This window comes from Clavelina lepadiformis, chromosome 1 (assembly GCF_947623445.1).
Source record: "Clavelina lepadiformis chromosome 1, kaClaLepa1.1, whole genome shotgun sequence".
NCBI classification, from domain to species: Eukaryota; Metazoa; Chordata; class Ascidiacea; order Aplousobranchia; family Clavelinidae; genus Clavelina; species Clavelina lepadiformis.
In genome coordinates, this window is record NC_135240.1 from 21342850 (window position 1) to 21363156 (window position 20307).

Consider the following 20307-nt stretch of genomic DNA (forward strand, 5'->3'; position numbering starts at 1 on the left):
CCACACTTTCTTCGGCAAATACAATATCTTTATTTGCAATAAATCTTTTGCACTTAAATCCCGTGTAATTGCACTGACCCTTAGAACAATACAGGCTAACACCAGTGGCTAAAAACATAAAAAAAATAAAAGAAACTTGTGCAATGGTTGTAAAATCAATCGGTTTTTAAACGATTAAGACGATTGAACAAGAAGTGTATTAGAGCAATGCCGATGTAGCTGAAAATATAGCTGAAATTTCTTTGGTGCACTGCACATGTTAACATTTAGAAACTACAATGAAAAAATACGCTTTGTGTCTAATCAAAACCCGGCAATAATTTGAAACAAGAGCAAAATCAAATAAACCTTTATTTGTCATTATTTTAATAACATAATGAAGGTTTTCTTGTGCAATAATGTTTTAAAAATATATAACAAATTTTGTTTAGCGAAGCAGTAACACCTTGTACAGTCAAACTAACCATGTCAGTAACGGCTTCTGTCAATTGTAAGGAACTTTGTGAGTAGCCGCTAAGATTTGAATTTCATTTGAAATTCTCAATTTAACTGGTTACAAAACTAATAGGAAAAACGTAATTCGAATTTCACGATCCAATCCAATTCTGTTTGATTTAACGAATAAACTTTCATTCGTTGACAATGATTTCTGACAGGGTGTGCCACCTGGCAACTGACTTTCGTGGTTGCGCCATGATTTCTTGCCAGTGAAGTAATTGGCCACCCCGACAATACATGTAAGACCCGATTGCGACTCTGCCATATTTGTGTTCGGAGGCGCCAAAATGTCCTTTTGTCACAGTATTTCTGAGGGTGGAGGTCATTTTGTAAATTGCACCTTTGCCGCCTGTAGTAACAACTGTAATAAAAAGAAACGGTTTATTTGTACATATACCATCTGCCTGCGCACACTATGTGTGCCTGTAGCTAGGCTGTGCAAACGTTCGCACATTACTTGATGTTATTGTTCCCTCAGGACCCAGCAGCCTATGGAATGTGTTAATTGTCGATAAAATCTATACGTATTGCGCAAATCTAATTCAACCACCAAATAAGCCATAGAAACATACCATTAAAAAAAAGACACGTTTGGTCGATGTCTTTTGCAGACACTTTGAAGGCAAAAGATTCGTTGAACTGTGGGTCAGATAAACCGTCCTTCGTCGTTGTTTTCTTTGTCTTTATCACCTGGTGACCTTGTTTGAGTGATACCTTTACGTAGACACCTTCAATAAAAATCGAGTTAAACATCAATCGCAGCTATTTAACAACCGCAATATAAATCTTCAAACGACAGCCGAAGCAACTGCGCATGTGGTAAATATATTAACGTTGTTTTAATGTTATTTTAAATGGTTTAAACAATTAAACTGCATTAGTCTGCACGCACCTGTTGCTTCCAGATCCAGCTTACACAAATTCTTGGCTTCTAAAACAACAACTCCAAGACGGTCTAAATTAGGAAAGTAAGTGATTGCATTATGTAATTCACCCAACGAACCGCCAATGTCTCCAGGCTGCAAAAATACTTGGCATGAACATTATGTTTACAAATAAAAAAGCCTATAAAAGTCGCATCTGAAGTGACACAAATCCGGGAACAAAAATTGAAAAAAAATTGCAATTACAACGCCGACAAAACTTGCCAACATTAATGTGAAAAGTTTTAGTTTCAAACCTACGTGTGCAATATCGTCCAAATCCCTCCATACAACTTCATTCACTTTTGATGGATCAATATCATTCAAACTTATAAGGGCATGACCAAGTAAGGACCGTGTGGACTTCTTTTTGTCGGTATCAAAAACAGACAACCGCAAAGTACGCTTCCGAATTTCGGAGCTAGACACCTGTGGAGATGTAAATATAATGAAACCAGTGTAAACAGTTTTGTAAAATCGGTGCTGAAACTTCCAGGGGTTATGATCAACAACAACATTTTACCATGAAAAGAGCTAATTTGCATCCACTGCTAATGAGCAAAATATTTCCGCAGTAAAATTAAACGCAATAGTACGGGTTTCGAATATTTTAGTTCTGCAACTTGCCTGAAAAACGAAAGTTTCGTTAAAAGTTGGATTGTTGTTGCGCATTCGAACTTTGGTTTGCTGGGAAATTCGTTCGTCTGGAAGTAAAAATAGCTTAACAATACTATCCCTCGGACTGTTGTTGTGTTCTCTGGGTGGAAGCTGCTTTACCTACAGTAAAAAAGAAAGATTTTGACTAATAGTTTTCTAATAGCTCACCATGCAGTAACAAGCCTTTCACATATGACGTAATATGCTATATCTAATTATATAGTAACAAAGTTTATTACAAAAGCCGCAACGATTTAAATTTTTGCACTGATGAGTCTTTTGACGCTTAATATAACATGCAACGCATTCAATGCTTAAATTTGACAATGGGAAAAAAGAAAAGTCCCTTATTCTGGAGGCACGCGCTTCCGTTATATATTCTGTCTATGCGCACGACACGTTGCGTTGTCAATGTTATGGTCGATGTAACATGATCCAACGCTATAACCGATATAATTGGATTGAATTTTGCGGGTCATCTGTACGTCATATACATACATAGCACGACCCTAAAATATCAGCATTCAGCCAACAAACAACGTACTTTAAGCACTTTGACGGTAAGAGATTCAACAGCACCGTCATAGACCATGGAAAACCACACTCTTCCGCAACGGCTCTGATGAAGGTCGGTGTCAACTGCTTCCGAGCATCTAATATAAATGTAATTAGAAAAATATGCTAATGTGATTAACCACGTGCTCAGCGCATGTTAGGTTTTATGAATAGGTCGGTTATTAACCGACTTCTAAATTCAATCAAACAAAAGCTTAGTAGGCAAATGTTAAGAAATGCATACTCGATGTTTTCCTCTATATATAGCCATAGAAGGATATTTATTCTTTCTCAAAAATCTTTGTGCGGGTAAAAATAATAAATTAGTGACTCGCCGTTTTCTATATACATGTACTTGCGATTTTAAGACTGATTGCGCTGAAAAATTACTCAAATACAAATTTTCTTCCGGTTTGTTTAAATTGTGCTTTCTGCAGTGTCAAAAAGTATATTTGTTACAAAATTGTTTTGTAATAATTTCCTACTGAAAGTTAGGTAGTTTTACAATGTCATTGTTTACGAAAGTCGTCCATTCGCCATACTTGTATTGAAATGTTTCGCCATTATTTTGAAAACATGACGTCAACATTCGAGACGTTTGGTGAAAAAGTAAGTCCTAAGGAAATTGTGACGAGACCTATATCGCGACAAAGCTTTTCAAAAAGCGAATAGCAAAAAAAAACGATAGAAGACGGAACTTCGAAGTACTGGTTGATGTAGCAAAATGACGTCATAACTTGAAAATATAGATGAGAGTTTAAGACAATATTCGTACAAGAAAATGTTTATAATCACAGTGCGGGATTGCATGACTCACATGTAAAGTTTCGGGTCAAATCTTCCCAAAGGTGTATTTCTACTTTGAAAGGCGGCAAGCGAATTGCACTCTGAGAAAGTTGAGTCAACAGAAAATCCAGTCAACGAGCTTGCTTGGCTTACTCTAGGCAAGACAGGCGTCCCTAGATGTGCAAAAATGATGCTTAAATAATAATCGATAGTTTAATATTATTTATTGCTACAAATAATTCAAGCATATATTTATGTACGTTTACAGCCTATACAATCTACGTCCACTGACTCGCAGATTAAACCAGCCAACAATCAATAATTTTAACCGAATTAAATTAACCTGATAAACTATTTTCGCTGCCCACGGAAGAACCGTCGTCCGATTGGTTCAGTGTGCCACGTGACTCGATGGAAACGCGGTCTCGCTTAAAGGTCGGCTGCACAGGTTGTAACTGAAGACATGAACATCTTATACCATAAAAACATTTAGATCACAAAGTAAAACTAACACTCAAGTATTAAGTCATGTGATGACTGGAAATACCAGTTACTACCATACCTGATATGATTGACTTATTCTCATTTTGGAAAGTGGGGGGACCACGAACGGAATGACATCACCTTGAAATGCCCGACCGATTGCAGGAGAGCGTGGAGCTGACGGCGGGGTTGACGGTTGCCCGTTGTTTGCAACGGGGTGAATTCTGGTGATAGGTATATGACCTGTATGGGTGCCGATTTCGTTGTCTGATTTTTCGCTGTAAAATGTCGCAGGATTTTTGTAAAAACATAGCAAGATTATTCAGGAATTTAGCAAAATTGTGGATAACTAGCAACTATTGCTGTCGATACAATAAAAACTAATACGCGTAATAAAGATCCTTTACGAAAAAAATAACGTATAGAAGTTACTTTATAGAAAGAGTTTTCAACTATCTACAAACAAATGTTAAAAAGGTGATAAAAAGAAAAGAAAAATTACTTAATAAAGACATTATATATGTCAGTAATTCTCCCTGACGCATGTCAAACAGTTAGTCCAAAATTACATCTGTTTTATTTGGAACGTACAAATAGCAATGCCAGGGGACAAAGTAAACAAGGATCTACGTCAGCAAATATGCCCAGATAGTGGCCATAAAATCTATATACGCTGTTTGTTTAAATCACCTTGGCACGTTTCCCTATGCTGCTGGCACCATGAAAATTATCGATAAGCGTTGACAATGCTGGAATGAAATCAAACGAAAATCACCACATTGTTGCAATGCTTGTGCCAGTGCGGTATGTATCGGTTGATGTTTGCCCTTTTATGCTTTACAAATAACATATAACTTCTTTTTTGACCTACCCATATTCAATGACGTCAGACGCGCCATTTTGCCATATTTGTCTGAAAGCACTTTTAAACATGATCTTCAAAGAAGCACAACGTAATAATTTTCACTGGTTTATAAAAGAATTTATTCAAAGCAACCGATAAATAAAGCTTTGTTATCTGCACAAGGAAAATAATGCCTGATTAGGTTGAGCTTTTGCAGTGCATAAACGACACACGATAAAGTTAGTTAATATATAACCTTCCTTCATTCATTTTGCCTAAATATGCGCCTCGAAAGTCTTGACTATAAAGCGAAGTTACTGCTTCACTGAGAAATTTTCAAATGGTTACCTCCTTGGTCTACCACGCTTAGCAAAGAATGACAATACCGAGAAGGCCAAACTAAAACGCGGAGAGTCATAATATAGCGAGTTGCACTTCATGAACCATGAAGAAACGTGATAACGTGAAAATATTTTGATAACAAACAAATATGGGAAAATTTTCTTCAAGTTCCACAACTGCAAAAAAGAATCAATCGTAAACAATCATTTAAACGTTAGATGACCCCCGTGCGACAAACAACAGTCTACCGTAAGTCCTATAGCTGACTGATACTTACAAGTCATCGTATTTCGGTTTGTAGTTCAGTCGCTTATACACTGATTCCGGACGCGTTGAAAAAGCTGCCACTTAGGTTTACCTGGCAAAATTTTATTTTTTTCGAAACATATTTTCCAGTTCCTTGCTAACCTTACCTAAATCTAACCTGAATTAACTTTTACATAACCCAAAAAAGGAAAACTAACTTTTTACATACATAGTATGTTTTTTCACCTAGACTTACCACTTATCATTTACAACTGTATTTGTCGTCTAATATGGTGAAACATACAATTCTTAAAACAATAAGAAGCCAGAGGATTGCGGTTTTTATTGAATACGGTGAGTTATGAAATTGTGGAATTGGTGTGACAAAACCATTGAATTACTGCGATTTATGAACAGGCCCTATCCTAACCCATCGTTTCAATTACAATGCGTACTTAAACATACAATACGACAATACATTGTAGCTATATTACATAAAAATGAACGTCTACAGGAACCTTGCTGATACCGATTACCGGCCATTTCTATAGACTGAACCTCGTCAGTGTTATTGCTGTCACCATAAACATTTTCACTAACAAATATACACCTGTCGAGATTAAGTACTAGAAATCCAGTAATACGATTGGCAAAGCAAGTGCAGGACTTTTATTGCACTCTCGTAGAACAACGAACCTGTCTTTTTGCCAAATACCGTGCAGATCTTCTCTCAGCTTGCTGCACCAAACACTATCCCAATAAACGAAAACATGGAAGTTTAGACAAAAGTGTGACGGGTGGCCAAGCGCCAGGAACGCCTTATCTTGGATCACTGTCAACACTTCAAAAGATTGACGAGCGAGTCTGCGCATTCAATCTTTTACAAAAGATGAAAAGCACCAACAGAAGTCAACATAATTCAGCAGCGCTCTCTTACATTCCTAAGTAAATTTAGACTTTTTTACTTGCGCCACCACCATTAAGCGCTTAAAAGCTCTCTCGTCGCAGTATATTAAGAACTGTGACTCGGCAAACATAAGCCTAAGGTATCATTAAAAGCAATTAAAACCTTCCCGAATAACTTAGTGGCCTAGTCAGGGGTTCAAGGTGGGAAAACATTAAGCAATGACGCACGATAACAATAAAGCGATTACGCGAAGCCGTCATTCAGAAAATAATAATTTTAAACTAGAGCGATTTCTTTCCCGAAACCATAGCTGCTAGAATTCCATTGGCCAAATTTAGAACTAATTTTAGCAAGGTCTTTCGTCGTGGCCGCTTTTAACAACGGTGACGTCACTGTTCACCTTGCCAGACTTGCGTTGTTCGCCTTCAATTAACCTTAATTACATCGGTGAACTTGGTCATTTTAGCCAAGCTTATGCAGGTACAGCTCAAAACGTGTTTGAAGGATTTTTGGAAAAAAATCTGCGTATCAAAAGGTGTTTATTTTTTTGTTTGTCCGTTTTAACGCATTAAAAATATTGCAAACATAAGGCGTTTCTTGCGTGCCTCTACTTCCTTTTACCTTTATCATGTTTAATATCCACAGATTTGCAAATCGATATCCTAGTTATGTCCAAATTTGCTCAGAGTTGGACGACTGTTTATTTATGGTAAGGAAAGAGAAGATTGACAAACGTTTCCGGATCACAACGTTGAAAAAATATCATCTGGATAGCAGTATATATTTCCCAACCTTTTTCAACTCGCGGCCCGCACTCGTGCTGACAATTTATTTTGAGGCTCACTCATTTACATAATTTAATTTTATTGATGTTTTTAGTCACATAGTAAAAACGAGTCCAATTAAAAACAGTCTTTTTCAAAAATTGCCTTTAAATTGCTCCCAAAGATTCACAATGACCCCATTTCACGGTACTCCCTTTTTGTATTATAACATTTTGGCATGATTTGCGGCCCACCGGTTGAAGATCGTCGCTGATCTGTATCTACCCTCAAAAGCCTACTGTGCAGTAAGTTTACTTACTACTGATGCTGGACAGAATCGCAGCATCAGTGCCCTTATGTAGAAAAAGTTACTTGTCGAGCAAAATGAGCTAATAACTACCTGATCATCTTCGACTGTATAAAAACGTTTAAAGATCTTAAATCGCTTATGTCCAACTACCATGTTGTGACTGACTGAGAGTGGCTTTTTCTTTGTGTATTATTTCTTCAAATAATGTGGGACCTGTAGCGTTGTAAAACCTCGTAAATTTTCCACTTGTTTAAACAAGATTCGGCTTAATCTTTTACCAGTATATACTGTCTAAAAACATCATTTAGCTAAACCTATTTCAACAGGCGGCTTTTATTTCTTGAGTATTGAGAAACTTTACAGACTACAATCCAAAACTAATATAGCCTCGTTTTCGCTTTACTGACCAATACCACTCGAACATCGCAATATATCAAATCTCCTGAGCTGTTGTATCCGGGTATTTAAGGGCTCTAGAATTTTATACCTATTTTCGTTTATAGAATTACAAATAAAAACGCATTTGTTTTGCGTTGAAGGATGCCACTTGAAACCAAGTATTTTGATATCTAAAGAGAAACGGAGTACCACAGGAGGACAAATTTTATCCTTTTATTTAGAACGACGTCGTGCTAACTACCATGTCCATAGGTGTACGTTTAAAGTACGGTTCTTTGTCATTAAACTTTGATCACAAAGATTTAGTCAGCGCTTTTTTGCGAGCGCAATCAGTAGGCTAAGCGTAAACTATTTACATTCTTGACAATGAGGACAACGACAGGTTACAAAAAAAATAGCAAATAAAGATTGAAGAAGAATTACAGGTCTACCACACAACCTCTATGTCGAAAATAAAAATATACAACATTAGTAATAGTATGGCATGATATAAGGTTATCACGTAATGATAAAGTTTCTCGTTAATAGGCATTTTTGTTTTAAATAAACAATAAATGTATACGAGTAAACTTTAATTGCGATGTTCCTGTAGAGCAGGTCTTTACGTATATGCTAACTTTTAGTGACGTAGGCCTATACAGTAACTAAACACCCTACAGCCTACATACCGCGACAAAAAACAATTTACGAGCTTATACACGTGCGCATTCACTACCTTTTACCTAGACTACCTTTCTCCCATTATACAGTCCTTATACTTGAAAGCAACAACATTAAAAAAATACGTTTTAGCTAGAAAATTTATTCGAGTGCCTACAATGCGATTATGACAAAAAAAAACGTTCGACTTCTTAATTTTTTCGGCACAAACTTTACGACAATGGCACAGCAAATCCTCTTAAAATTTTAAGCGACTAAACACTTCAAACCTCATGCAACTTACATGAGGTGCAAAAACATATAATTTTATCTTTTGAAAAGTATGCCATTAGAACAAGGGCGACTTTTATTTGAGGCCTATCTCATAACAGCATCAATTATTCAAACTTAAAAATATAGGGAATACGTGCGATTGTGTTTTCTTTTTGCTTAGTTTGGACATTTTCGCTTTTTATAAACAATTGCTATGTCAAAAGTAAACAAACAAAGCGGGTGTGTTGTGACTTTACTGACGTAGAGAATTAAACGTGTAAATTCACTTATATACACCAGAATTAACCTACTCCACAAAAGGTCCAGGAAAAAAAAGCATAATTTTGACAGTTCAGGTTAATTTAGGCAGTATAGGATTATGCAATTGAAGAAGATGTCAAAAACATTTAGTTCATGTTGCATTCATATAACGCATTTTGCATTGGTTATTTCAACATTTACATTTATCATATCGTAGGAATCGATTTAAATACTTCGTTTAATACAAAAATATTTAGTAAAATGAAACCAAACTTGTCACTCACAATGACAAATATCCGAAAAACATAACTATAAATTCCTGACTAAATTTTTCATGTTGCCAAACTTGCACTACATCTCCATCGAAACATAAGGTTGGAACAGAACAGAAAAAGGATGGATATATCGATTATACTCTAACTGCGCGGCACGTTTCAGGAGATATTAAATAAAACGTCGATTCTACTAAAAATAATCTTACATCGTTTGAACCAAAATATCCACGGAACGGAACTGACGACATTTAATTATACCGTAAATGCAAATGTTAAAACGAGGTAAACAGTCCGACCAAAACTGATCCGATACGACGCGGAAGTCATTTTAAAATACATATATCCACTTTCCTATCTTTTCTGTGCATTTTTATTCTTGTCTAAAACATATCGATAAAGTGAGGGGCAAGTCCAAAAACAAGTTGATCTTAAATGAAAGAACACTATTAACTGAACATTCCAGTAAAATATTTTTGAAAAATAAGTCGTGTTTAGGTAGTTATCGGCAAAAAAAATCGCAAAAAGTCTCAGTTTTTGGCCTTCATTTTCACATAGATTAAAGCTCTTGTAATGTCATAGATTATATTCAAGTTACATGACAAAATGCTGCTGCTATTGCTTTTCTTAGGTGTTAGTCAGCTAAAGTCAAAAGTGTAGGACATAGGAGTTTAGTCTATGTCCAATTAGGCGTCATGGGAGAAAAATTAGCAATGTGAAGCATCGTGATTGAATAAATTACGCTAAGTTACGGTATATTTTGGAGTGCATGGGCTTCCCGTCAAACCGGTATCGTACTGGTTGCAGTGGTTGGGCTGTATAGGCTGTCACCTATCAAGCTTTTGGCAGTTAGAGCAATCCATACAGCTGTAAAAGATGCATACCTGATATACGGTGGGTATTGCTAAATTTATGAATTTCTGTGTTGTCTGTGATTACCTATGACAATACAAGAGCCTTGATCTACGTTACGATTAAGGCCGATTTTGCGATTTTCTTTTGCATATAATTACCTAACTAGTGTTCTTTCATATAAGATCAACTTGTTTTTAGACTGGCCCCTCACTTTAAGCAAGTTTAATGTGTTTACAATTACATCATTCACCGCTCGCTGCTATATTGTTCCTTTTACTGTGGATTATTTAAAGAATTATTTCCGTTTGCAAGTGAACGTTTTAATGCTATAGGCCATAGGCTATACATATATCTTGATTATACTCTCTGCACCTCATTCAGTGAAATTTGCGAACGCAGCCATTTTAAAGTTTTTTGTCAATTTTCATTGCGAGTAATCTCTTACTTATTACAATGGCGTTTCTCTCTATTTGGATGGCTGATAAAAGTGATGCCAATTTGTCATTAAAATAAGCAATGTTGGAATCGTACAAACTAGTATTTAAAGGGAAAAGAAAATAACTCAATAAATGGCAATTAAAAAATTGATGCAGTAATCTATAAAATCCTAATTATAAGTTTATTTTGATGCGAATTATAATCTTATCTAAATCTACTTTGCTCCACTTGTAGGCAATAAGAGAACCCTTCGAAACTTGAAGCTATACAAAGCGAATTTTGTGTTACCTCTTTCTTTTTGTGTATCTATGCCACCGAATCGTGCTTGATTTCAACAAGAAGTTTTCGTAGCGCGAATACTTTCTCCAAGAGTGGAAGAAAACCACCAACGAGACAACCATAAGACTCGCGACGGAAATGGCAACTGGCATGACTAACAGTTTAAAGGTTTAAGATGACTTGATAAACTTTGGAAATCAAACATAGATTACTGATAAATAATAATTATATACATGCAAGATTACCTTGGTTTTATTCTAATATTGCATTGGGTAAAACGGACGTCAACTATATAGTTTATATCATATAAACTCTCACCGATACGTAATGAAACTGTTAGCATCGGACCCCTGACTTGCTCTAAGTTTCCTGTTTTTGGAACCAGCACGATGGTGAGTGACGTGGAATGATCTGACACAACAGATTTGTCAGCAACAGCTTCAGCTGACTCAAGCAACGATTGCTTCAAATACATATCTCTTAACATTGGCCACGATATAACTGCGAAAGATAATTCTGAAATTCCAGCAGATTCTGAAATATTAATGTGATTGTGCAGTCTGGAAAAATGTTTTCCGTAAGTATAAACACAACTCAATCATGCCGAAGAGGATAAGCAAAAACCTGGAGGTTTGCCAGCTAGGTGCTACTTTTCGAATAGTTGATTTGGCGATAATTCCTTACATCTTTTATATAATCTTTTTTTGATGTCAAACACTTGATTACAAATTCACCAAGGCAACACGTCATATTTGATTACAAAAACTTGAAAACCCTTGATCGGAATCTAAATTTCACTTTTGATGCGAGACACCTTCTTGTCTTGACCCAGTACTCAGCATGTGCTTGTGGTGCCCTTGTAAGCAAAAGTGCATATACATGAACATCTGACATTTTTGTCACAGTAAAAATGCCCAGGGGCAAAAGAAAAAAATCTGACGAAAATACAATATACGTAGGCTACGTCACACTCTACCTTTGGCCCGAATGACCGGATGAATTTCAAATGCATGTGATAACATCTTCTAAATAGACACTTTGGAAACCACAGAAAATGACGTAAGATGACCAGTTTAGGCTTTCCACATGGTGCAGTTTTAAGATTACACCTAAAAAACGACTTAAACCACAGCCATAGAGCCCCTTTATGAGCTCGGTAAATTTGCATGTATGTCGGCCGTCAGACGCGTAAAAATTATTTACAGATTACATGTATTCCGGCATTTTTCCATTAGATTAGGTATTGCGTGCATTTCCGGCGGCCACTCAGTAGCCAAACACTACTACCTCAGTTTCAATCAGTGGTGTGAAGAACTAGCCTTGTTTTACGTGATATGTAAATGAATAGATTATACATACATGCAACACACGACGCACCCATACTTTTAGCTGGTAAACGTTACACTTCAAATGAAGGTAAAACTTTATTTTAATTTTTTGTAAATACAACTTTGGGATTTTTATTCTTATATGTAGGTAACTAGGTATCGTCGTTTGCATATAACTACAGGCACAGATTGATGCACCACATATAAAGTAATATGCACTTGGGGTCAGTTAGGTCTATTACATACTTGTTTTGTTTCTTCTTAGCCTAAACGGCGTCAACGCAGCCTCAACTCATATGCTGAGTGGTCGGCGTTATATACGTTGCCTGTGAAACCATTAGCGCCTTTGGAAGGCGAAGACGGCGAAAAGAAGTTCCAAGGTATGTATATGCACTTTCTTGGGAGAAAAACGTCACTAACGCTGATTACTTCAACACAGATAATGCAAGTACCCACAGGATAAGTGTCAGCTGCATGATCCAGACAAGTGAAAGGCCTCAGATTTACATGTACTATGCACTTGCTGTGACTAGTTAAATGTAATCTGAGATACAGCCATACAGGCCTATAGCAGTGATTTGATCATGGCAGTCGAATGTCTTGTATTACTGTATTAAACTTTCTGCGTGAAGTCAATAGTTACGTATTAAGCCAATATACATGCAGTAGACTGTACTGTAGAGCGTAGAGGGTTTTGCAAAGCCTAAGATGGTCAGTATAGGTTTGAAAATTCGTGAGGCATACCAACGGAAGGCCAATTCAAAACAATCACCAAGAGCTAAGAACAAGAATTTGTGGGAACTGTTTGCCTATTTCTACATTTCAGTTTGACCTCAGAGTTTAAATCTTAAGGATTCTAATTAACCAACTATCGACATTTTTCAAACTCTACTTAATGCTATTAACACAATCCATCCTTTCAAAATTATTCTAAAAAAAACGAAATTATTTAAAGCCTTTTATTTATGCATTGCTACCTCTTGTGTAGTGGAAGTATTCCAGTTTAGGCGAATGTATGTGCCGCCCCGTAAAATTGACATTGAGATTTAAAGGTATCCTGGGATGAACGTCATAACTAAGACAGCTACAACTCGCATTCAAACGTAAAATTTAAACAAAGGACATTTTTCTACAATGAGATCGATGTTAGGAAGAAAGCATCAGATCATTAAAAAATGGTTGCATAGTAAAGTGACTGATTGTAAGTGCTATACTGTTTGCGGTTCTATTAGAAATTTCAAAGGTTTATCTTCAGTAAAATTTATAGACTTAGGGCCATTTTCAAGTTGTTCTTCAATATCTGATTGAACCATGCCTTATGAGGTGTCCATTTCAGGTGGTTCCCCATGGGGCTTCCGTTTGGCCGGTGGACCTTTCATTGGAAAACCCACTACGATAGCAAGGGTTAGTAGCAAATATCTTGTTTATTTTAGCAAAACCATTAAAACTAAAAAACACGTTAGGTGAATCATTATTTCTTGCCAGTTTATATAAGTAAACCGCTTGGGTTTTATCGGGTACGTTAGTGCTTGAGGTCATTCCATTGATTTTGATGGGAATAGGACACATCGGAAATTAGCTAGAAATCTTGCATCAAACATAGATTTTTATCCACAGGTGACACCTGGCGGAAAGGCAGGTCAAGCAAACGTGATGCAAGGTGATCACTTGGTAGCGGTTAATGGTTTTTCAGTGAGTCATATGGACTTGCCTGAACTGCTTGAAATGATAAAGATTTCGGGATGGACTCTCAACCTTACATTGATGAGGTTAGTGAAAACCGAAGGTTCAGCTTTTACCTGAGGGTTTTTATTACTATAAATAATACTATTATGTATTTTCTTATAAAAAAAAAGTTCCATTCCGTTCCATTTCATCGCAAAACTCTCCCATTCCATATTCCATACTTTGTACGATACTAACACCTTCGACAATGGAATAAACAACACTATTTCAAATTTAATAGTATGTGGTGAACGCACTGCTTGTATGAATGAACGTGTGCGTGTACTGTTTCAGGAATGCATGAACTTAGATCAACTGTATGAATGTGCATTCAAGTTTAGTATAGAAAATGTATGGAAAGTTTGGAAGATTCGTTCCATTCCATAAATAAAATCTTCTATTCCACTCCATACTTTAACAATTTCATATTTCACACTGAATTTGTCGTTCCATTCCATCTTCCATTCATTTTCATTGCACACCCTGCTCAAAGGCTACTTTTGTTTTTGGATTTATTCAGTACTAAAACTCAAAACAAAATTTAAATACCGTACCGTAAGTTTTTCCGTCCTTGTGTACATTAAAATATCGGTTTTTTAAGTTTAGAGGGGCTTGTATTCAATTTCTGTTTACATCATTATTTTAAATCAATGCAATAAGGAACGCTTGTACGACCTACTAGAAAAGCGAATTGAGCATTTGTATACATCTCGGTATATTGCCTGTGGTTTTTGACACATTTTTGACAAAGAAGCTTCATCAACTAAAGTATCGTCATTTTTCATTTATGGCAATGTTGATGTGGACTATAATATCATTGCTTCGACAACGTGTAAAGCCAATAAGAAAATCATGAAAATCAAATTTGTTTTTAGTTTGCCATAATAAAAGTGATGTAATTATAAAACTCCTGTAAGTTTAGCGGTTTCTGCACGAAGTGTCATCTTGCTAGAAACCTTTTTTGCTTTTCACCTCCACGATTATGAGTGAGACATTTCGAATGACCTTCGTAAAGAGAACAAATGTATATTCGAAGTGATAGTGCATATAGTCGATGACAAGCTGTCTACAGCCGCCAAACTATGTAGCATAATGGAAACTAATCACTATATTTGATAGCTACAGCTATCATATCTACCATAGTTAGGCCTACAGCTATTATACCGTCTATGCAGTATATACTTTCAAAACGTAATGCTTTATTGACTTTCCGTTGTTGCTTTCTTCGAAAAAATGCCATTCACCCTTCCCAGTTTCTATACAATGACATGACTCTGCTTTTGAAGGAAAATAATGGTATAACTATTTTGAAGTAAACGTTATAGTTTGGATAAGTCCAGGGATGTCCAACCTTTTATTATAGTGGGCCGCATTGTCACTTGAAATAATTCAGTGGGCCGCAGAACCTATTAATTTTCAAGAAAAATTGATGAAATTAACTACTTTAACAATATCAGTCATCAAAGTATTCGGAGTGAAAATGACTAGCGGGCCGCACAAAAATCTCAGGCGGGCCGCAGGTTGGACATCCCTGGGATAAACCAAAGTAAAGTCAAAGTATAGCTTTGGTAATAAAGGATTTATGTATAATCCCAAACATTATATAACATAAAGTTAAAAGTATAGCTTAAGCTAATTTATTGAGTTTGAAAGAATTACTGGTTAAGTTTACTTTAGTCCAGAAGAAGAAGAAGAAACCAAAAAGAAGCGCCATTCCGAAGCAAACATCACCAGCATGTCTGACATGTAAGTCATTGGCAAAACTTGAAAGAAAAACGCCTCACTACGTGTTCGGTTTAGTTTGTTCATTTATTTGCTATCAAAAGTATGCTACTTTATACAAAGTGCGTTAATGGCTTATGCAGCATAATTTCCAAACGGATAACTTCAATGGGGCAATATATTTGCTGGTTTCCGAAGTCTTTTGTAGCAGCATTTTGCGTCTCCTCGTATAGTTTTAGTGACAATTAAACAAGTTAAATTTTTAGAGAGCGTCCAAGAAGTCAAATGATGATGACCCCAGTGAGGTAAGCTGTGATAACGTATTTGTAAAGCTTGAAGATACTGGTATATGTGAAATAGCATTAACCTTTTTAAACGGTAACTGTTGATAATTTTTCAGCGAAAGATCACCTAGTCGACAATCAAGTCAATTAAGGTGAATTGGAGTACTGTGTAGGTTATTCCGTATATGGTGTCGGTTGTGTCGTAGTGTAGTCCTTGTAGCGTTGTTAAATTCTTTCGTGTTTCGGTTTCATTAAAGCAAAGGATCTCCGAAATCGTTTGATTCGAACTGTACGGATTTGTGTAATCAAAACAATGAAAACAATTGCAATTTCGAGTCCAAGGTGTCCAGCATAGGTGTCGTGCAAGGGGACTTTGCTAAGGATTCGAGCCAATCAGCTCGAATGCCAAAACTAGTCATTAAAGTCGGTGGAAAGCCGAAAAACACCCAACACGTCTTGCAAAGCCGTACTTCGAAACGGTTAGAACTCATACAACGATTATATGTTTACTGCACCTCTTTTGCTCTGATAGGCCCACACTATTGCACCCCACATACTCATTAAAGCATGTGTCACGTAGCCTAGTAAAATGATATGGAACAGTACACAAATGTTCTGGAATCTAAATTCGAAAACAAAGTATGTCATAAAGCGTAACACAATTGTAGTTTTTCGGCTTGGTATGCTTAATACCACAAAAACGGCTGGATCAGCTTTAAGTAACATGTATTTAACTAACTAAACTTTTTCAACTTTATTTTAAGTGCAACGGACTGCGATAAAAGAAGGCCCAACACGCCCGTTTCGCAAGAAGAAAATGGTTTGTTAGGTTACGAAGGAAATAATACTTTGCAAGTACCACCTGCTCCTAAACCAAGAAACAGAAAGCCAGCTCCAGGAGTTGAAAATTTGAAACCGGAATCGGAGAAGAAAGCACCAAAGCAGGTTGAAATAAAACAAATTGAAGACCAATTAGATCAGTAAGTCTATAGATAAGCGTTGCAGACAATATAAATTGCAGCTCTTTCAGAAGTCTCGAGAGAACTTGAAATTCTATTTATACTGCAAATGTACCGGTCCATGTATTTAAAAGTGTTTTGTTTTAAAGAGAAAAGCAGAAAAAGCTTCCCGACTACATAAAACGTCAACTAAAACCGCCCAAACCGCTGCCCACTGAATTTAACTCACAAGTATCTTGGCTTCACGTAAGTTGAATATTTCCGATGATAAGAACGTCTTAATTACGCTTGGTAAATTAGTATAATAATAATTTAAAATTACCTAAATCATGGATATAGCTTTTGAAGCATTTTGTTCAGTATGTTTTATTCAGTGCCACACTAGCCACACCATTTCTGCTTTATCAGTTTAGCTTATTTTACGGTCTCGCTTTTCTTTTTCTTATATATTCTCACTGTCGGTCCCTCTTTACTGTGACTTCATCATCAATATCATTTGCTTCTTTCTTCGTCATACTGTTGCTGCTGATTCTCCGTAATTCACCAGGACAAACTTAAAATTAAAACAAAAGGCGGCAATGGCCTGTTAGTAAGATTTTAGATAACCAGTGCCGATAATGTTATATATAGCACATATTACACTTGTTCACATTTCCCTAGTTTGTTAACTAATCAGCTATCCTAATTGCAGAAAGGACCCTGGGAACTCTCTGAAGGTAGCTGCTGCGGCCTATCCGTGTCAACGCATTGAAATTGAAGGTCCATTATCGGCTACCATTGTTCACGCTCAGTACAATACACCAGTTGGAATGTACAGTGCAAATCAAATAGTTAACACGTTGGTCCACACAGCCGCTGCTAAAGGCGCGGAAGTACCAGATCCAGAAGCATTTGAGTAAGTTGCATTCCGTGCCGTGGTCTTATATCACTTCTGTAGTCGATGTGTTTTTTAGTGTGATTTGAATGTCGATTTTGTATCAAGTTTAGGGCCCTCAGAACCGAAAATGTCGTATTTGTGGCGTGACTTGGTATTATGTGGGGTGGGAGTCGTTCCCAAGTATGGTCTTTTTCTTAGGATCTGTAATTAATTATAATAGCCTTATAATTGTACCTTTTGCAGTGTTATGAGCGCAAACTTCAGTTAAAAATTTACCGAAACATTTTGGGCTTAATTTGGGATGTGTAGGCTTAACCTGCGTCTGCTTTTTTGCACAAAGAGAGCAGAATATTGAAGTAGACAAGTCATCATCGGTTTACAAGCTCGTCCACAAGAAAGAGAGATCTTCTCCTCTTCCAGCGCAGTCCCGATCCATTCACATCTTGGATGCTTTCCTGGACCGAGGCAAAGAGCTTCCGCATCATCTGATGTAAACGCTGATATTTAATGATAACATTAAACTTGGTAAAACGATTTGTTTGGAATGCTTGGCTGAAAGTAGTTTTAGATGTACTGATTGATGTGTGTGGTTATCTCTTGTATGTACAAGTGTTTTGAAATTCGATGTGGCATGCTTTAGCTCATACAAATTAGTAATGGTTTATGTATATAAGCGCTAAATGGCACATAAACGAAAATAAATGCAGAACCGTTATATCAAGTTTTCGATACTATAGCATATCGATTACATGTATCTTAAAAATAAACACAACCTGATCATTCAGTTTACATTGTTAGTCCGAGATGCTGTACTGTAGCACATTGAAGCGTTGGAAGATGTAAATTTAAGTAAAGGGTTGATATGCAGTGTAGCCTACAGCCTATACTCTTCAGGATAGCTAATAGTTCATCTGTATTCTAATCGATTGTTTGAATAATTTCTTCGTTTTTCACGATTGAGGAGTTGCTGGAAGTATCGGAACTCGACTTTGAATATTCAGTGATGGCTGTTGTAGTAACAGTGGTTGTGGTGTCACTTTTATAACTTATTTCATCCATTTCCGTCACACAACTTTTATTTTTCATTGGATTTGTCGACGGAAAAGGACGCTCGGATGATTTTACGTATCCTCTTTGAATCCGCGAATCACCTTGATCCCTTACATCACTGCCTCTTCTTTTCGTTTGAGTTGAGTCAACTCTTCCAGGACGCTGGTTGTTATTCTGGTGGGCTGCTTTCTTGGTCTTAGGCGCTGAATTCAGATGTTCCTCTGTATTTGGGGCTACTGGCAATCCATGAGACACATTGAAAACTGACGTAAGCTCATCTAAATAACTAACATCACTACGTGATATCTTAGGTTGTGTGTATTCTGTTTCCTCTACTTTCGGTTCCTCCGGGTCTTCCTCCTAAAATTGTCAACAAAATTGGACTTTTTCAGGACATGAAAAATTGCAATCGAAATTAACAAGTGTTGTCATATTCAAATATACCTTTTATACATATATAACGGTACTTCACTTCTGAATAGGTTTTTAGGCTTTTGAATAACATACCTTGGATGAAATGCAAGACAAACACTTGATCATGTATCTAATGGCTTTAGTTAGTTCCTGCACCGCGTTGCAGTGATAGATTAGTTCTACCAGAGAGTACTCGTAACACATACCCACAATATCACCCTTTCGATTGTAATCCAATCCTCTTACACTGCATTTTTTATATTTAGATTTATTAACTTTGGGTGGTTCATAACTAAGTATAAAAAAGCTTACTTTTCCAATGGCAAAATAAATTTTTATCTTCAAAATAGATGAAGAGATTGCATTTAAACCACTAAACAAAACTATCAATATGTCATGTTCAACTTTCGTCTTACAATTCTCTCATGTCGACAAGGGCTTCTTGAGCAAGGTTCTTAGCTTCCTGCCACTTTGCGTTGCTTATTGATTCCTCCCATCTCGCACTGCCTTCAGATCTGATAAAAGCAGCAGGACGTTTCGATTTTGTTATCGCCTGGTTCACGTTCTTGTTGTACTGGTTTAAAGTAAAATTGTGGTCGTCTTTTGCATTTTGCGCGGCCAGAGCACACTTATTAGCATAACGAAGATTGGCCTCCAACTCTGGCTTTTTCTGCTGCTGTTGATAGGCTCTCAACTGCTGGGGTTCCAGTATCTTCGTTATTATTCTCCGTTGACTGATGTCGTCATAATTCTGTACGATATATAGATGTTTTGCAGCCTGCAACAGGTTTTCACGAAATCCTCCAGGGTTTGAATTCAAACCTGGAATATTTTGGTTTAAGTTGTAATTATATTCGTTCTTGGCAAAATTTGCCATTCTTTCGGCAAAGTCTTTCTTTTTTGATGACAGCTTTCTTTTATGTTCATGTACTTTCAATAACTCATTCATCATGCGAGAATGTAGTTTCTCTTTTTCATTAAAAGATCTCAACACCTCCGTCGTGGAAAAAACCGTCCTGTTAACCTTGGCAGACCGAGGTATTGACGTTCCATATTTCATAAAATTGCTCACGTTTAACTGAGTTTCCTTCTCCATTTCTCTGTCAAACTCTCTGAAAAGCGACTGTAACTGATGGTTTTCGGTCAGATTAGTTTTCAAATTTACTGTGGCTAGCGAGATAACAATGCTTACTTTATGATGTCAATCCATAAGTTAC

General features: G+C 36.6%; 3 protein-coding genes across 8 annotated transcripts; 1 reads left to right on the plus strand and 2 right to left on the minus strand.

Annotated features, from left to right (window-relative positions):
* Positions 1 to 44: 44 nt before the first annotated feature.
* Positions 45 to 11273, minus strand: LOC143469736 (synaptotagmin-15-like). Of its 4 annotated transcripts, XM_076967545.1 has the most exons (11): positions 11050 to 11273; positions 10741 to 10885; positions 3982 to 4180; positions 3763 to 3874; positions 3451 to 3592; positions 2623 to 2731; positions 2049 to 2198; positions 1683 to 1850; positions 1391 to 1517; positions 1071 to 1226; positions 45 to 859 (listed from the first exon to the last, which is right to left on the minus strand). In XM_076967545.1, exons 1-11 carry the CDS (start codon positions 11216 to 11218, stop codon positions 630 to 632), a joined length of 1707 nt encoding a protein of 568 aa, XP_076823660.1. In that variant the 5' UTR covers positions 11219 to 11273; the 3' UTR covers positions 45 to 629. The 4 variants fall into 4 exon arrangements, with proteins under 4 accessions (XP_076823660.1, XP_076823675.1, XP_076823668.1 ...); XM_076967560.1 differs by lacking the exons at positions 10741 to 10885; positions 11050 to 11273 and adding an exon at positions 5945 to 6084 and having other exon boundaries at positions 50 to 859; XM_076967553.1 differs by lacking the exons at positions 10741 to 10885; positions 11050 to 11273 and adding an exon at positions 4774 to 5872 and having other exon boundaries at positions 50 to 859.
* Positions 11274 to 13052: 1779 nt separating this feature from the next.
* Positions 13053 to 18408, plus strand: LOC143471837 (PDZ and LIM domain protein 3-like). 3 transcript variants are annotated; one of them, XM_076969920.1, is made up of 12 exons: positions 13053 to 13260; positions 13396 to 13463; positions 13677 to 13828; positions 15462 to 15530; positions 15773 to 15811; positions 15907 to 15942; positions 16048 to 16269; positions 16555 to 16770; positions 16899 to 16995; positions 17297 to 17334; positions 17441 to 17644; positions 17967 to 18408. In XM_076969920.1, the coding sequence occupies exons 1-12, from the start codon at positions 13194 to 13196 to the stop codon at positions 18118 to 18120; spliced, it is 1362 nt and encodes a 453-aa protein (XP_076826035.1). In that variant the 5' UTR covers positions 13053 to 13193; the 3' UTR covers positions 18121 to 18408. The 3 variants fall into 3 exon arrangements, with proteins under 3 accessions (XP_076826035.1, XP_076826037.1, XP_076826036.1); XM_076969922.1 differs by lacking the exon at positions 16048 to 16269; XM_076969921.1 differs by lacking the exon at positions 13053 to 13260 and having other exon boundaries at positions 13297 to 13463.
* On the minus strand, positions 18309 to 20223 carry LOC143471874 (uncharacterized). The gene is made up of 3 exons (XM_076969923.1): positions 19507 to 20223; positions 19184 to 19337; positions 18309 to 19036 (listed from the first exon to the last, which is right to left on the minus strand). The coding sequence occupies exons 1-3, from the start codon at positions 20184 to 20186 to the stop codon at positions 18545 to 18547; spliced, it is 1326 nt and encodes a 441-aa protein (XP_076826038.1). The 5' UTR covers positions 20187 to 20223; the 3' UTR covers positions 18309 to 18544.
* Between the last annotated feature and the right edge of the window lie 84 nt (positions 20224 to 20307).

Bases quoted from the DNA above. Each gene is read 5' to 3' on its own strand.
- LOC143469736 (XM_076967545.1), bottom strand. From the start codon at position 11,218: ATGTTAAGAGATATGTATTTGAAGCAATCGTTGCTTGAGTCAGCTGAA. The intron at 4,181-10,740 runs GTAACACAAAAT...GACATTTTACAG, and splicing joins AGATACACAAAAAGAAAGAG to CGAAAAATCAGACAACGAAA. The intron at 1,851-2,048 runs GCAAGTTGCAGA...ACATCTCCACAG, and splicing joins ACGAAACTTTCGTTTTTCAG to GTGTCTAGCTCCGAAATTCG.
- LOC143471837 (XM_076969920.1), top strand. From the start codon at position 13,194: ATGAGATCGATGTTAGGAAGAAAGCATCAGATCATTAAAAAATGGTTG. The intron at 13,261-13,395 runs GTAAGTGCTATA...TGTCCATTTCAG, and splicing joins GCATAGTAAAGTGACTGATT to GTGGTTCCCCATGGGGCTTC. The intron at 15,812-15,906 runs GTAAGCTGTGAT...ATAATTTTTCAG, and splicing joins ATGATGATGACCCCAGTGAG to CGAAAGATCACCTAGTCGAC.
- LOC143471874 (XM_076969923.1), bottom strand. From the start codon at position 20,186: ATGGAGAAGGAAACTCAGTTAAACGTGAGCAATTTTATGAAATATGGA. The intron at 19,338-19,506 runs GTAAGACGAAAG...TAAAAAATGCAG, and splicing joins CTTGTCGACATGAGAGAATT to TGTAAGAGGATTGGATTACA. The intron at 19,037-19,183 runs GTATGTTATTCA...TGACAATTTTAG, and splicing joins TGTCTTGCATTTCATCCAAG to GAGGAAGACCCGGAGGAACC.